The sequence below is a fragment of the Thalassophryne amazonica genome, chromosome 14 (assembly GCF_902500255.1).
Source record: "Thalassophryne amazonica chromosome 14, fThaAma1.1, whole genome shotgun sequence".
NCBI classification, from domain to species: Eukaryota; Metazoa; Chordata; class Actinopteri; order Batrachoidiformes; family Batrachoididae; genus Thalassophryne; species Thalassophryne amazonica.
The window spans coordinates 47,822,194-47,837,760 of record NC_047116.1 but is presented as its reverse complement, the minus strand read 5'-3'; the positions used below and the strand labels follow the sequence as shown (position 1 = coordinate 47,837,760).

At 41.1% G+C, this 15,567-nt stretch overlaps 1 protein-coding gene across 7 annotated transcripts in view; it reads left to right on the top strand.

Moving 5' to 3' along the window:
- Positions 1–12,005, top strand: part of gulp1a (GULP PTB domain containing engulfment adaptor 1a) — a 300,705-nt gene extending 288,700 nt beyond the window's left edge. For 5 of the 7 annotated variants that reach the window (XM_034186209.1, XM_034186208.1, XM_034186211.1 and 2 more), the window contains 3 exons: positions 18–159; positions 2,850–2,944; positions 11,144–12,005. In XM_034186209.1, coding sequence (XP_034042100.1) covers positions 18–159; positions 2,850–2,944; positions 11,144–11,215 — 309 coding nt within the window. In that variant the 3' untranslated portion in view covers positions 11,216–12,005. Of the gene's footprint in view, positions 1–17; positions 160–2,849; positions 2,945–9,639; positions 9,651–11,143 lie in introns of all 7 variants that reach the window. The other 2 variants (XM_034186207.1, XM_034186212.1) reach the window with 1 other exon arrangement.
- The last annotated feature ends 3,562 nt before the right edge of the window (positions 12,006–15,567 follow it).

Here is a 15,567-nt window from a genome sequence, read left to right as displayed (position 1 = left end):
TCTCTGACTCATTACAGGCGGGGAGTATTTCTACAAAAGCCCAGTCTACAGACATTTTCGACATGGTTCCTTTCTCCCCTGCAACGCCGCTGGTGCCCATACCAGCTAGCAATGGCTGCCCACCTCCGCTGCCGCCAACTACATTACCACCAGACATCAGTGAGTAGTGGCACTTCCACCTCCTCATCCTAGAGACATTGGTAATAATTGCAATTTTATTTGCAGTAGAATAACAGCCAGACATCATAACATAACTCTGTAAGTGGAGGCACCATTTCACCAAATTAAATACAACATCACAGCAAACAATTTGCACTTTTAGTAATGATGATATTAGAAAGTGAAATTGCCATATTGTAATTCTGTAGACTCCCAGCAATGTTGGTATGTCATTGTTTGATGAATAGATGGAACAAATATTTCATTGGGAAATCTACTCCGTAAACAACTGATTGGTTGAAATCATGTCCCATGGTTCTTGAAATGCAGTAATATGTCCACCTGTTGGACATTTACCATAATTGCAGGTACAATAGAATTTCACCAAGGGCTCTTGTATTTAATAGGTTGGAATTTTACTCAAATATGTTGAAGCACATATTTATGTACCTTGAAAGGCATTGGAAATGTTCCATGCTCCCTCCCATGACTGAACCAGGGACCCCCCCATGCATCAGTCATATGTTTTCCACTGCTACATCTTTGCTCACAATAAGGGCAAAGGCTCAGAACTACATGAACATTTATATGTTTGTCATCAACATTGTAGCAACTAGTGCAGTACCTGTGGGACGTTTGTATTCATATAGAAAATTGGGAGCTGAAATAGATTTATCATGGATGGTTGTATGAGGCTGTGTTTGCTGGTGGGATGTACACAGAGGTTTATCTATGGCATATTATATGTTATCAATTCTAAGAAAGTAAAAGGATTCCAATTAAACAGGTTATTGGAAGAGAGTCACACAAAATTAAACAGAACATTTAGAATATTTGAAACAGCAAGTCAGTACCCCACCTCCTGAACACAGTTTTTTTAAACTTGAATTCACAGCAAATATAAGGGCCCCTTCACACATAGTGCGAAGTTTGGACGAAGTGCACACTTAGTGTGCATGACACAGGAATTGTGTGCAAACCGTGTAATGTCGTCCCTGTCGCCAGCGCCTCGTACACCTGTTGCAACAACTATTTGCACACACAAGCGTCTGAAAGACAAAGTGTGTGTTGTGTGAACCCATCGCACCCTCTCGCAGTAGGTGCCGGCCAAATTCCAGGTGACACGCACAAACACCTAACACTGCTCGCATGGCACTTAGAAAATGTGTGGCCAGTCACACTCTTCACATGACAACAGACTGCAGATGACCACTGGCCTACTGCTTTGAAATTTGTCTAAGTTCTCCACGAGTGTGACTTTGCAAACACACACTTACACGTGGGTGTGTGCACTCCACTCACAAGAGGAGTGGCTTCTGACAGAAACAGCTGTGGTGATCTGTCATTCTGGACATTCCAGCTACACAACACCGACTGTGTTTGGACAGTCATGGCCCAGCAACTGTCCACTGTGATGCGTGTGTGTCTGATTGCTGTATTTACGTGGACATAAATAAAAACATATATCACTGTGGTGGCAACAAGGTGCAGCAAGCGAGCTGACAGCCCCCCAGGTTGAAACGGACCATCAGATCAGAATACGCAGCGGGCGATCTGACCGTCACGTCACCCACGTGAGCTCTGTTCCACATGACGTGGTGTCTGTGGCGTGCAGTACACATGACGTGTGTCGGGCAGAACACGCGCGGCCGACTGGACACACCTGACCAGTAGATGTGGACATGATCAGAGCACACTGCTTTTCATTCATGTCATTTCATGACTGTATTTCTGTGACCATGGGTCGTCACCAGAGGAACAGACGGATCATATTTGTATTGCTCACTTGATAAATGCGGTGTTTTTGTATGGTGTGGGATTTGAATTTTTTTTTGTAATATTATTATTATTATTAATAATAATTAATTATAATAATAATACCTGAACTAACTGTCAGTAACTCAAGTGATATATACTGTTTTGCCATAAAACGATACCACAGACTGAAATGTGGGTGGAAGTACAGATGTGCATGAGTAAATTTTTGTCAGCTCTGCATATCTTGTGAAAAGACACAAAAAACAATGAAGGGGTAGTGTGCTCCAAGAAGTGTTTCCTTGCACACTTTGGTCCATTTAGAGATGTTTCTTTCTGAAAGCAAATCAAAACAATTTAAAAAAATCAGTATTCTAACATTTTGGACCCTGGTCAAATGAACTATTAGGTATAAAAATGTCCTAAGACCTACACAGCATTGATACAATAAGTCCCTTCAGCTGCTCCGTTATTTTCACTCGTGTCACCAAGTTCATTTGGCAAAGGTTTTATGCCGGCTGCCCTTCCTGACACAACTTCACATTACATGGAGAAAAAATACGCCAAGCTGATCATATAACAATACAGCAATTACAAAATTAGCTTCTCAGCATAATTTCATTGCTATTTTGAGGTTATGATAAAGTTTTAACTTCTGTACAACTGCCCTGTTGATGGTTGCAAATTCTACGACCACCAAAAACAGCATAGTGAGCTTCACATTCCTGAAGGTTACTCTACATTGGAGTCAACATTTTAAAAAAGTGGCTTATGTCATTTTTCCAGAAATTTATATGAGAGAATAAAAGGATATTAAGATAAACTCTTTGTGTTGCTCTCCCACCCAATTATCAGAAAAGTCTCAAACAGAATATATGAAGATTTTTGTTGAAGTTTATCTTTGAGTGTAACGCTGGTCTGCCATCTGTTTTCAGACAAAGATCTGTTTGGTGCTGAGCCCTTTGATCCCTTCACCTGCGGGGCAGCCGACTTCCCTCCAGATATCCAGTCAAAGTTGGATGAGATGCAGGTGAGCGCCTCATTGCTGTTTCTGTGCTGCATCCTTGACGTGTTTGAGAATAATACACAACTCCTTAAATCACACAAACACTGTGCCAGTGTTTTTCCAGCATAATTGGCATAAATCAACCAACAGTGGACTCATCTCTGTGCTTGTCCTGTTAGACCTCAGTGCTGCTGTTGATACTGTTGACCATAAAATTTTATTACAGAGATTAGAGCATGCCATAGGTATTAAAGGCACTGCGCTGCGGTGGTTTGAATCATATTTATCTAATAGATTACAATTTGTTCATGTAAATGGGGAATCTTCTTCACAGACTAAGGTTAATTATGGAGTTCCACAAGGTTCTGTGCTAGGACCAATTTTATTCACTTTATACATGCTTCCCTTAGGCAGTATTATTAGACAGCATTGCTTACATTTTCATTGTTACGCAGATGATACCCAGCTTTATCTATCCTTGAAGCCAGAGGACACACACCAATTAGTTAAACTGCAGGATTGTCTTACAGACATAAAGACATGGATGACCTCTAATTTCCTGCTTTTAAACTCAGATAAAACTGAAGTTATTGTACTTGGCCCCACAAATCTTAGAAACATGGTGTCTAACCAGATCCTTACTCTGGATGGCATTACCCTGACCTCTAGTAATACTTTGAGAAATCTTGGAGTCATTTTTGATCAGGATATGTCCTTCAATACGCATATTAAGCAAATATGTAGGACTGCTTTTTTGCATTTGCGCAATATCTCTAAAATTAGAAAGATCTTGTCTCAAAGTGATGCTGAAAAACTAATTCATGCATTTATTTCCTCTAGGCTGGACTATTGTAATTCATTATTATCAGGTTGTCCTAAAAGTTCCCTGAAAAGCCTTCAGTTAATTCAAAATGCTGCAGCTAGAGTACTGATGGGGACTAGAAGGAGAGAGCATATTTCACCCATATTGGCCTCTCTTCATTGGCTTCCTGTTAATTCTAGAATAGAATTTAAAATTCTTCTTCTTACTTATAACGTTTTGAATAATCAGGTCCCATGTCACATCTTATCTTAGGGACCTCTTAGTACCATATCACCCCAATAGAGCGCTTTGCTCTCAGACTGCAGGCTTACTGGTAGTTCCTAGGGTTTTTAAGAGTAGAATGGGAGGCAGAGCCTTCAGCTTTCAGGCTCCTCTTCTGTGGAACCAGCTCCCAATTCGGATCAGGGAGACAGACACCCTCTCTACTTTTAAGATTAGGCTTAAAACTTTCCTTTTTGCTAAAGCTTATAGTTAGGGCTCGATCAGGTGACCGTGAACCATCCCTTAGTTATGCTGCTATAGACGTAGACTGCTGGGGGGGTTCCCATGATGCACTGAGTGTTTCTTACTCTTTTTGCCCTGTATGCACCACTCTGCATTTAATCATTAGTGACTGATCTCTGCTCCCCTCCACAGCATGTCTTTTTCCTGGTTCTCTCCCTCAGCCCCAACCAGTCCCAGCAGAAGACTGCCCCTCCCTGAGCCTGGTTCTGCTGGAGGTTTCTTCCTGTTAAAAGGGAGTTTTTCCTTCCCACTGTCACCAAGTGCTTGCTCACAGGGTGTCGTTTTGACCGTTGGGGTTTTTCTGTAATTATTGTATGGCTTATATAAAGCGCCTTGGGGCAACTGTTTGTTGTGATTTGGCGCTATATAAATAAAATTGATTTGATTTGATTTGAAATCTTATAAAAGCTATCCAGTTATATGAATAAATAGGTATCAGCCTTTCTTTTTGCTTCCTACTGTTTTGCTCGGGGTAACCATGGGGGGGCATGTTGATTTGGCATGGATTTTATACCTGATGGCCATCGTGATTCCTGACTCAAGATGTACATGGAGAGAGGGGCACTGGTATTCTTGAATAGGGGACGTTGGGAGGCAAATGTACGAGCGACGACTTGAGCCTGACCCAGAAAAAGTGGGTTGTGGTTCTCCATCTTTTGTATTCTGAGAAATCAACATTTCTTAGGGCCCCTTCACACATTGTGCGAAGTTTGGACAAAATCGGCGAAACAGCGCTAAACAGTTTGAAATTAGCGCACGAAAACATCATATCGAAGGGCAGGCTTGCACGAACCCGGTGCACGTTACATATTTGTGCACACGCCGGTGTCTGTCGAGCAGGAACAGTGCCAGGTGCAGCACGTGGCACCTCTTATGTGGAAGAAATGAAAACCAGCTGGTACGTGTGGAAACACATTGCGCCGCTTATGTGGAATAAATAATAAAATAAAAACCAGCCGGTACCTGTGGGACCACATCATGGCACTTATGTGGAATAATATAAAAAAGAAAAAAAAGAAAACCACACCACCCGGGACGCGAACTTGCACCTTTCAAAACCTCTGATCCTCAGTCAGAGACCACTGAGCTACTGAGCTGTCCTCTGAAAGCTGCGGGAAGCTGCCTCATATCAGGAAGGACATGGAAGTATTACAAAAAAAATTACATCCCATACCATATAAAAACACTGCATTTATCAAGTGAGCAATACAGATCCGTCTGTTCCTCTGTTGATTATCCATGGTCACTTTAGGGGAGGTGATGATCAAGTGGTTAAGGTGTTGGGCTTGAGTCCAGAAGATCATGGGTTCAAATCCCTGCCTGACTGGAAAATCACTAAGGGCACTTGGGCAAGGCCTTTAATCCCCTATTGCTCCCGGTGTGTAGTGAGCGCCTTGTATGGCAGCACCCTGACATCGGGGTGAATGTGAGGCATAATTGTAAAGTGCTTTGAGCGTCTGTTGCAGATGGAAAAAGCGCTATATAAATGCAGTCCATTTATTTTATTTGTCACTGACATACAGTCATGAAATGACATGAATAAGAAGCAGTGGGCTCTGATGTCCACATCTACTGGTCAGGTGCATCCAGTCAGCCACGCACATGTTCTGCCTGACACGTGTGTCTTTGTGGATGGCGTGCCACAGCACAGACACTGCCTCCTGTGGAACAGAGCTCACGTGGGTGATGTGACGGTTAGATTGCCCGCTGCATGTTCTGATCTGATGGTCTGTTTCAACCTGGCGGGCTGTCACTGTCTGCTCCGTGTGCGCACTCGCTTGCTGCAGCTTGTCGCCACCATGGCGATATATGTTTTTATTTATGGCCACATAAATACAGCAATCAGACACACGCACCTCACAAGTGGACAGTTGTTGGTCCATGACTGTCCAAACACAGTAGGTGTTGTCCAGCTGGAATGTCCAGAATAATAGATCACCACAGCTGCTTCTGTCGGAAGCCACGCATCCTGTGAGTGGAGCGCACACACCCACGTGTCAGTGTGTGTGTTTGCAAAGTCACACTCCTGGGGTACTTAGACAGCAGTACGACAGTGGTCGTCTGCAGTCTCTTGTTGTACCATCGCACCTGCTGCGAGAGGGTGCGATGGTTTCGCACAGCGCACACTTTGTCTTTCAGGCGCTTATGTACACAAATAGTTGTAGCAACAGGTGTACAAGGCGTTGGTGACAGGGAAGACTTTACACGGTTTGTACATGATTCCTGCGTCATGTGTACTAAGTGTACACTTTGTCCAAACTTCACACTGTGGGTGAAGGGGCCCTAAAGAATGTGTGAAATTTTGATTCACTGGGTGCAATGTTGAGAACTGCTGTTTTTCAGAATACAAAAGATGGAGAACCATGCCTTATTTTTCTGGGTCAGGCTCAAAACTTCCCAGTCGCCTCTCATATCCTGAACCTGGTTGAAGAAGTGAAGGTTGACATGTTTATGTTTAAGCTAGCTAAGCACTGTATTCATGACACAAGGCTGACAGTTTTGTTCCACTGCCTATTGGTGAACAAACCATTTCAGATATTGGTTATACATCCATTTCTTGGCTTCAACATTTTTGAAATTTTGGTTTCTCAGAATGCAAAAGATAGAGAACCATGCCATACTTTTTCTGCATCAGACTCAAAATGCCTCAATCGGCACTCGTACGAACCATATATGTATTTTGTATCAATAGTAAAATATGCCAGTTGAAAAATCACCTTTGTTTTCATCCCATCCTCTCACTGACCTGCACTGATTTTTATCCTGTCACGACTGCAAGGCATTTTGGGCTTAATGTTTTGCTCTTGAACACATTGACATGCAGGATTTGACTTTTGATTTTAGGACAAACTGGTCTACCAGCTTCTCCAAGATTGCCAAACTCAATATCACATTTACACAGATTTTATTTTACTTTGTCTGACTCAGTTCTGTCTTACTTGATTAAACTGTCCCATTGTAGTTTATATTTGTATTTGTATACTCAGATAGGCTCCACTCTCACAGTAACCCTTAGCATAATAAGCAGCAGGAAATGGACTGAACTGAATGTTTCAGTCCGGGTAGGCCTGTGCCTTTGTTGACTGCTTGCAGAACCAGGGCAACCGCCTATCACCAATCATCTTTATGATTTCATTGTACAGGATTTCAAGGTGCAGTCAGGGATTGGAGGGTGTCCAGTTTGGTGTTGTCAGAGTTGTATCTCTGTTTTTTTCCCCCCGTTATGAAATACAAGGGATATAGCAATCAGCATATCCATTTGTCCGTTTGTTTTCACTTGGTAGGGTGATATCTCAAGAACCAGTTGACAAATTTCTTTCATTTTTAGGATAAGTGTGTACTTGGGTGATCCCTGACACTAGTTGATTACGGTGAACATGGGGTAAATTTCAAGGTCACAGCAAGATATTCGAGCTGTTGTCATTGCCACCCTTGTTAGCACGATATCTCAAGAACCAGTTGACCAATTTCATTCATATTTAGCATAAGGGTGTATATAAGTAATCCCTCAACACCTTGAATTACTGATTTCTATGGACTGGGGGGATATTTCTTCTCCTGATGACTCTTGTTGTGTGTCATGTGGTTCTTTTGGCTTCATCAGACTGCAACATCTAAAGACCTGGAGTCATCGTTTAACCGTCGTCACTTCGTTCCTGCAGCTGGAGCTTCGTTAGAATTTTCAAACTATTGAAAAATTTGAATGAATCCTGATGACAAGTTCAATTCGTCCGTATTCCGTTTTGCTTTCTGTCTTGACAGTTCCTCATCGTTTGCGTAGTTCGTGTACCATCACCGTTCTGTTTGATTGTCATCCAACTTCAACCAACCTCCCAAGTCCGACATCTTGCACGAACATTGGCGATATTTGAACATATCAATAACTAAAGATCTGATGAGCTGAAGGTGACTTGTCCATGTGTGGGACGAAAAGCAACATTTCATACAGAAACAATAGCACCAAGAACATTTGATCAACTACTTTAACTATTTAGGCACGTTCGCATGCTGTCTGTTGCTGGAGCGGCTGTGTGCACACACACAAATGGCTATATGCCACAGACGGCTGCCAATCCCCACCCGTGGCCTCTGGTGGGGATGACACTTGGTCATCTCCCTAGGGAGATCTTCCAGACACGTCCAACTGAGAGGAGGGGCCAGGAAAAACCTGGGACGTGCTGGAGAAATTATATTCCCAAGATGGCTCAGGAAAAGGAAGTGTGGAATGAGCAACTTGGTCTCCTGCCACTGTGACCCAGACCCGGATAAGTAGCAGAAAACAAATGCATGATTGTTTCACCTCTTTTATATCACCATATGACACAATATTAGCATTTTGACTGGCTGTTACATGAAACTAGTTTCATAAAGTTGAGTTTTCCAAATATTGCAACTGAGTTTCACACAACTTTCAAGTGCGTTACCAAGAGCTTAACACTGTGCCACTCAGTAGCAACTGAATCTCACCAAAGTTTCAAGTAACTAAAGTTGCATGCAAGTTTCACCATTTAAATTTCTCAACTCGTTTTGCCAACTGAAAATCTTCCATAACTTTTTTAAAAAAATGTCCCATTTTCAGTTTTTCTTTGAAAAGTACTTTGAACCATTCAAGGAGAACAACCTAAAACATAGTAATAATATTCATTCATTTTCTATACCCGCTCACTCCAGTTAAGGGGCATGAGGGGCTGGAGCCTATCCCAGCACTCATAGGGCATGAGGCGGTGTACACCCTGGACAGGAGGCCAGTCTGTCGCAAGGCCACATGGAGACAAACAAACACATTCGCACCCATGGCTGGCCAATTTAAAGTTTCCAGTTGACCTAACCTGCATGTTTTTAGATGTGGAAGGAAGTTACAGCATGTAATCTCCACAGAAAGCTGATCCCACAACCTTCTTGATAACCAGTAAGCTACTGTGCAGCCTTGTAATGATAATTAGGTCATTATACATATCGCATTCATTTTGCTCATCACTCCGAACATGCAGTATTTCAACACAATACCTAGAGTCACTATGTATGGCAGGGGTGGTGGCCAAGTGGTTCGTGCCCTTGGTTTCAGTGTGGAAGGTTCCCGGTTCAAACTCCATATAATGTGGAGTTGCATCAGAAAGGGCATCTGGTGTAACTTGTGCTAAATCAATATGCAGATCCACCTAGGATCTGCTGTGGGGATCTAGAGTGAAAACAAGGGAGCAGCTGAAGGGAACTTAGTTACTTATAGTCACTGTGTGCCGCATCCATTTTCAGTTTATCAACTGTGCACCTTCACACAAAAGATTTTTACAATGAAATGCTTTTCCTGTAGAGTTGTGTCTCTCTCTTGTTGACTTTCCTCTGTCAGCACTTATTAACCATCTCATTCCTTTCTTATGCTTTCCACTTGAAGCGTCAGAGATGGTTTGTATAATTTGTGCACGTGTCTAGCTGGCGCACGCTCTCATCCTACTGCATGGTCTCATAGTGTGTTGATCAGTGATAAAGGTTCACAACTTGATGTGGACCACCCTGTGGATGTTTGTGTTTTAGTGGTTTGGTTTCACAGTCCTCATTTAAAATACAAATTGTATGTTGAGTAACAAACTTTGAGTCTTCTTTAATGTTCATTATTCTAAAAGTTTGTTCATAAAAATGATAATGGCGCATGATATATCAGTCATATGCTGATAATAATATTATTATTATTATTATTATTATTTTATTTATTTATTTTGATTATTATTTTTATTTTATTTATTTGTCTGTCTTTTAGCAGGATTATGTCAAAACTACTGCACGGATTTTGACAAAATGTTCACCACAGATTGATATTAGGGCATGGAAGAACCCATTAAATTTACATAAAATTTTGTAGGTGATCTCGATCCGGAACCAGATTCTGGATCAAGATTTCACTTTATATAGGCTTTGAAGGATTACATTAAAAGTACTTCACAGATTCTCACCAAATTAGTACCACAGATAGGTATTAGGGCATGGAAGACTCTACTGAATTTTGGAGGTGATCCAGATCCAAATCCAGATTGGTGGACATTAGAAATCTCAGATTGGTCTTATTATTATTATTATTATTGTTATTATTATTACTATTGTGCATATTTTAAGATCTCCAGAAGGAAATTACTGGTTCATATTTCAGTTTTTTTTCTTGATCTAACTTTAAAGCTGTTTGGTCACCTTTTGGTTGTTGTAAAGGTCCATATAAATAAATGTTTGACTGATTAATTGATTCTTTCAAAATAATAGCTTGGAGGAGAGAAGTCCAAAGAATTGGGCACATATTTATATTTTTGCTCTGTAAAAGTAGGAATAAAAATAAATAAATAAATACAACACTTGAATGGTCAAGCAGTTAATGCTGTGGGCTTGTGACCAGATGATCTTCAGTTCAAATCCCTGGCAGACTGGAAAATCACTAAGGGTCTTTGGGTGAGGTGTCTAATCCCCAAGTGGCTCCCGCTGTCTTGTTGAGCACTTTGCATAGCAGCACCCTGACTCGTATGAAAGGATAAATGTGAGGCATCACTGTGAAGTGCTTTCAATGAATTCAGTCTGTAATAGTGTGTTATTTTTAAGATGAGAGGGGAAAACAAGTTATTTAAAAGTAGGGTCCCAAAATGTTTGCTGCTGATACACTGCATTTTGTTAAAGCTTTTTGAGTCATGTAGGATGTGTGCATTCTGAGTGCCATTCAAATCTTATGATCTTAAATCATTTTCAGTGTTCTCATCTCATCATAACGCATGCCATGTGTTCTGTAAGCATTTGGCAAAGCATGACATAGAAGTTTTTCTGTTTGCTCTTTCTTGACCTCAAAGCCTCATAGTTGTTCATCCAGGTGGTTCCAAAGTCAGACTCACTGAAGCTTTGTATTTGTCTTGCTTGTCTTTCAGGAGGGGTTCAAAATGGGACTGACTTTAGAGGGCGCCGTCTTTTCTCTGGACCCGCTGGACAGTCGTTGCTGATACCAAGAAGATGCTCTTTGATGCATACTTTTAACTCATTTGTATGAAGAAGTGCCAAAATCCATTCCACAGTCAAGACGTCACCATGTTCATGTTGAGGTTTTTACGCATATGGATTTAGATTATTTTTTTTTTCTTTGACAATATTTCAAGGTAAAGTCAGATCCATTATAGAAAAAAACTATTTTTATAAAATCTTATGGAAGGAATAGTTTTGAGAACATTTGCTTGCACAGGCAATGAGAAATGTACATAGTAAAATATGTCCAATGGTACAGAGACTGTGGCAGAAATTTCATATATTTGTGTGACTCTCCCATTGAATGTGCACATTTAATTCTGTATTGTTGATACATTCCTGTTTTTGTATCCAAAAAAGCAAAACAAAACAAAAAACAAATCACAGGCTAGCAAGGGAAAAAAATGGAATCTATATTATTAACACATACAATATGTCAGCTTAGCTGTCTGTAACACCATCTGGTCTTATTTTACTCTATTAATTTACACATGTAGTTATTAGTCCATTCAAACCTTTGGCTTACTGACTTTTCCGCTTGTTGTTTTGGGGATTGTCGTTGTGTATTTCAGCACTTGGAGTGACTGTGTCAGTATTTAGTTCTATAGTTGCTGTATTTTTACATTCTCTTGTCATTTGTCTCCTCTCTTCTTGCACCAGAAGGCACTTTTGTGGGGGAGAGGGGACCCATATCCAGTACTATTCACATTATTTTTACTTTGCAGTAATAACTTTGCTGTTACACTTATTAAAGAAAATTTTACTCAAAAATGTGCATTCCTATCATTTTCTACACATTTCTTTGTTTGATTTGTATTGTTTTTATTGTTATTCTTGTGGTTTTTCAGTAGCAGCCAGTCTGTGCTGTGTAAGCCTGATCCTGTCAGATCTCAGAAGCTAAGCAGTGTGGGTCCTGGTTAGTACTTGGATGGGAGATCTTTCAGAACACAAGGGGCTGTGTGTGTTTCTCCAGGTAAAAGGAGTTGCATCAAGAAGGGGATCAAGCATAAAACTTCTCCTAAATACCAATGCGGATCTGACTGTATTCACTGTGGCGGCCCCAAACAATTGGGGGCAGGCAAAAGCACAACTACTACTTGTGGTTTGTCAGTAGATCTTTACATTTTGAACTACAGTACTGTATAAGGTTTTTTAGCACCCTTGAACATACAGTATTTGAATTTTTTCTCCCCAAATTCACATAAAGTTGAATGTGAAATGTCCAAATGTTCATATTCTAAAACCAACACCAAATACATTGTCAAGTTACGAAACTCATTGCCTGAGGCCAAGATATGGCCATCGTGTATTGTGAAGGCCTTGCATCAGTCTGTTTGCCTGTCCGTCTGTCTGTCTGTGTTCAGCATAAGTCCAGTCCTATTGCTACCAATGTCTTCAAATTCACAGGGAACATTCTTGGGACGCAGACCTTGGACAAGCTCAAAGATGGCTAAACTTGACTAATTTTAAGAGGTCAGCCGGTCACATTCTATTTCCTATTTGTATGCTCATACGGCCGACAGCATGAATAATGCAAATCCTTTTTTTTTGTTTCCTTGTGGGGAGGGGGGTGGATTCTGAGAAGGACACAGTGACAGCCATTCAGAGTAGAGAAGCACCGTGATGTCACTGACTGGTCTCTGGCTGCTAATCCAACTTGATGGAATCTGCTCTGAAATCACTGCGTTTCTGTGTAAATCTAACATGTTTCTCATATATTATGTAAAAGCTAGTGAGAAATAAACACTTCTGAAACTGAAAGGGCTGTTTTTGTAACCTGATAACACCTCTGGAGTGATTTACAAGACATCTCACGGACATCAGCATGCATGCACATCACACACGGTCAAAGGTAACTTTCAGTCTTTTCAAAAGCTCATGCATGTGCACACGCATGCCCTCCTGCAGATGCCATTAAAAGGTAAATAAAATATGGTTCATGATTGATTGATTGAGTTAATTCTCCAACATCAATATAAACATACAGAGGTGAATAGGTCAATGATATACGGATAACACAATAAAGCATAAATACTACATCCACCAAGCATGTAATAAAATCTTTGGCATTTATCTATTTATTTGTCTGCAGGGTTTTAAAACATGCTGGCACAGTGTGTAACTAATATAATCTCTGCAACTGTGGTCCCAGCTCTCTTCAGGTCATTGACCAGGTCCTCCCATGTAGTTCTGGACCTTCTCAGAATCCTTACCCCACGAGGTGAGATCTTGCATGGAGCCTGAGACCAAGGAAGATTGACAGTCATCTTGTGTGTCTTCCATTTTATAATAATTGCGCCAACGGCTGCTGCCTTCTCATCAAGCTGCTTGCCTGTTGTCCTGTGGCCCATCCCAGCCTTGTCCAGGTCTACAATTTTGTCCCTGGTGTCCTTAGACAGCTCTTTGGTCTTGTCCATGGTGGATAGGTTGGAGTGTGATTGATTAAGTGTGTGGACAGGTGGCTTTTATACAGGTAACAAGTTCAAACAGGTGCAATTAATACAGTTAAAGAGTGCAGAACAGGAGGGCTTCTTAAAGAAACACTAACAGGTCTGTGAGAGCCAGAGTTCTTGCTGGTTGATAGGTGATCAAATGCTTATTCTATGTAATAAAATGCAAATGAATTACTTAAAAATAATACAATGTGATTTTCTGGATTTTTTTTTTTTTATTATGTCTCTCACTGTTGAGGTGTACCTATGATAGAATTACAGACCTCTCCATTGTTTGTAGGGGGGAAAACTTGACAGTGGATCAAACTCTTATTTATGGAGGTGATGGTCTAGTGGTTAAGTGTTGGGCTTGAGACCAGAGGATCCTGAGTGGAAAATCACTATACATTCTATACATTATTTAATTCCAGTTTTATATCCTTCTTTTGTTGTATATTTCATCCCACATTTATCTATGTAATATGCATCAAGTGTTTCTCTTGCTATCTTGGGTTGTCTGCTAACATGAACCTTTTGTCTTTGCCATTTGTTTTTGCATGTCACCTCCATTCGTCCTCTGTGTCTTGTGTTATGAGAGGTCTGAATCTTCCGTGTTCCTAGTCTGTGCACTGGCATCCCTCCCATTCCTGTGGATATTTCTGGTTCTTAGTTCTTGTTCTAGTTCTTGTTGGTTCTGTTGTATTCTAGTTTTTGGTTTTGATTTTGTGTTTGGTTTTGTTTATCTCCGGGTGTTTCTGTTATTTCATGTGCACCTGTTAGTTCCTCCTTCCTGTTTCTCCTACACACCTGTCAGTCATTAATTAGTTCAATCTTTATCGTCACTCCTTGTTTCTCTGTTCAGGTGCACATCTACTGTATGCCGATTAGAGTGTTTGTTGGTTCGTCCCAGATTCTGGTTAGTATGTATTGTTGGTTATTTTTCTCCTCTGTGAAGTCCTGTATTTTTTGTTAGTCATTTAGTCCTGGGTCCCTCACTGTTTGTTCAAGATGTCACTGTATGATTTATGTTTTGTCACCTTGGAGTTATTAAATCCTTTGGTTTTTGGCACACATTCCTTCAAGTCCTGGCTGCCTGCTTCTGGGGTTGAAATTATCTTCGTTCCTGGCTGCTGATCATAACAGGGATATTACATCAGACAAACACATTTTCTTTTCACTTAATCTGGTGAATGAAATTTGTCCTGATTTAAATCAGTTTGTCCACCTGAAATGCCCCTTTAAATTGGAGAGGTACAAGGTTAGGTCAGGTCTGGAAGCATGTACTGGTGCCATATATTACTGCCTCCACCGCACCACAGAAGTACCTTAGGTTCTAGATGGCAACCATCAAGACAGACAGCCAGTGCATTCCCACCTCTCGAAAGTAACAACCTATTTGCTTCAGCCAGGTGAAGTGTGGTTTTCCCCTTGGTCTTCTCTCTAGCCTCTGGGGTTCTCAGCATTGAGGTATCTGCGTGCTGGATCACAGACAGAGAAATGTGTCACATAGGCAAAATGCCACAGCTGACATTTCAGTAGTTACCTTCTAAGTCTCACAACCATACAATAAGACAGGAAGCACCAGGACCCTAAATACTTGGACCCGAGTTCTCCTGCAATCTCTTCCCAGGTGTCTCCTCACCTCAAAGGCCAAGAACCCACAGACATGAACGAAACTGGCGAGATAACTGAATGCCTCAAACTTACAATTGATCCAGGACAACTGCAAACCCAGATGTACAAGATGGTAGTGTCAACTTGGTCTCAAGGCGTTTCGTGATGGCATCATGACAAGTAAACTAATCTACAGAGTCGTGATACCTTCACGAAAAGCGCCACATATTTCGTGATGTATCATGAAATGTGGGGTAGTGGTGGGTGTCTGTGGGGGTTAAGGTTAG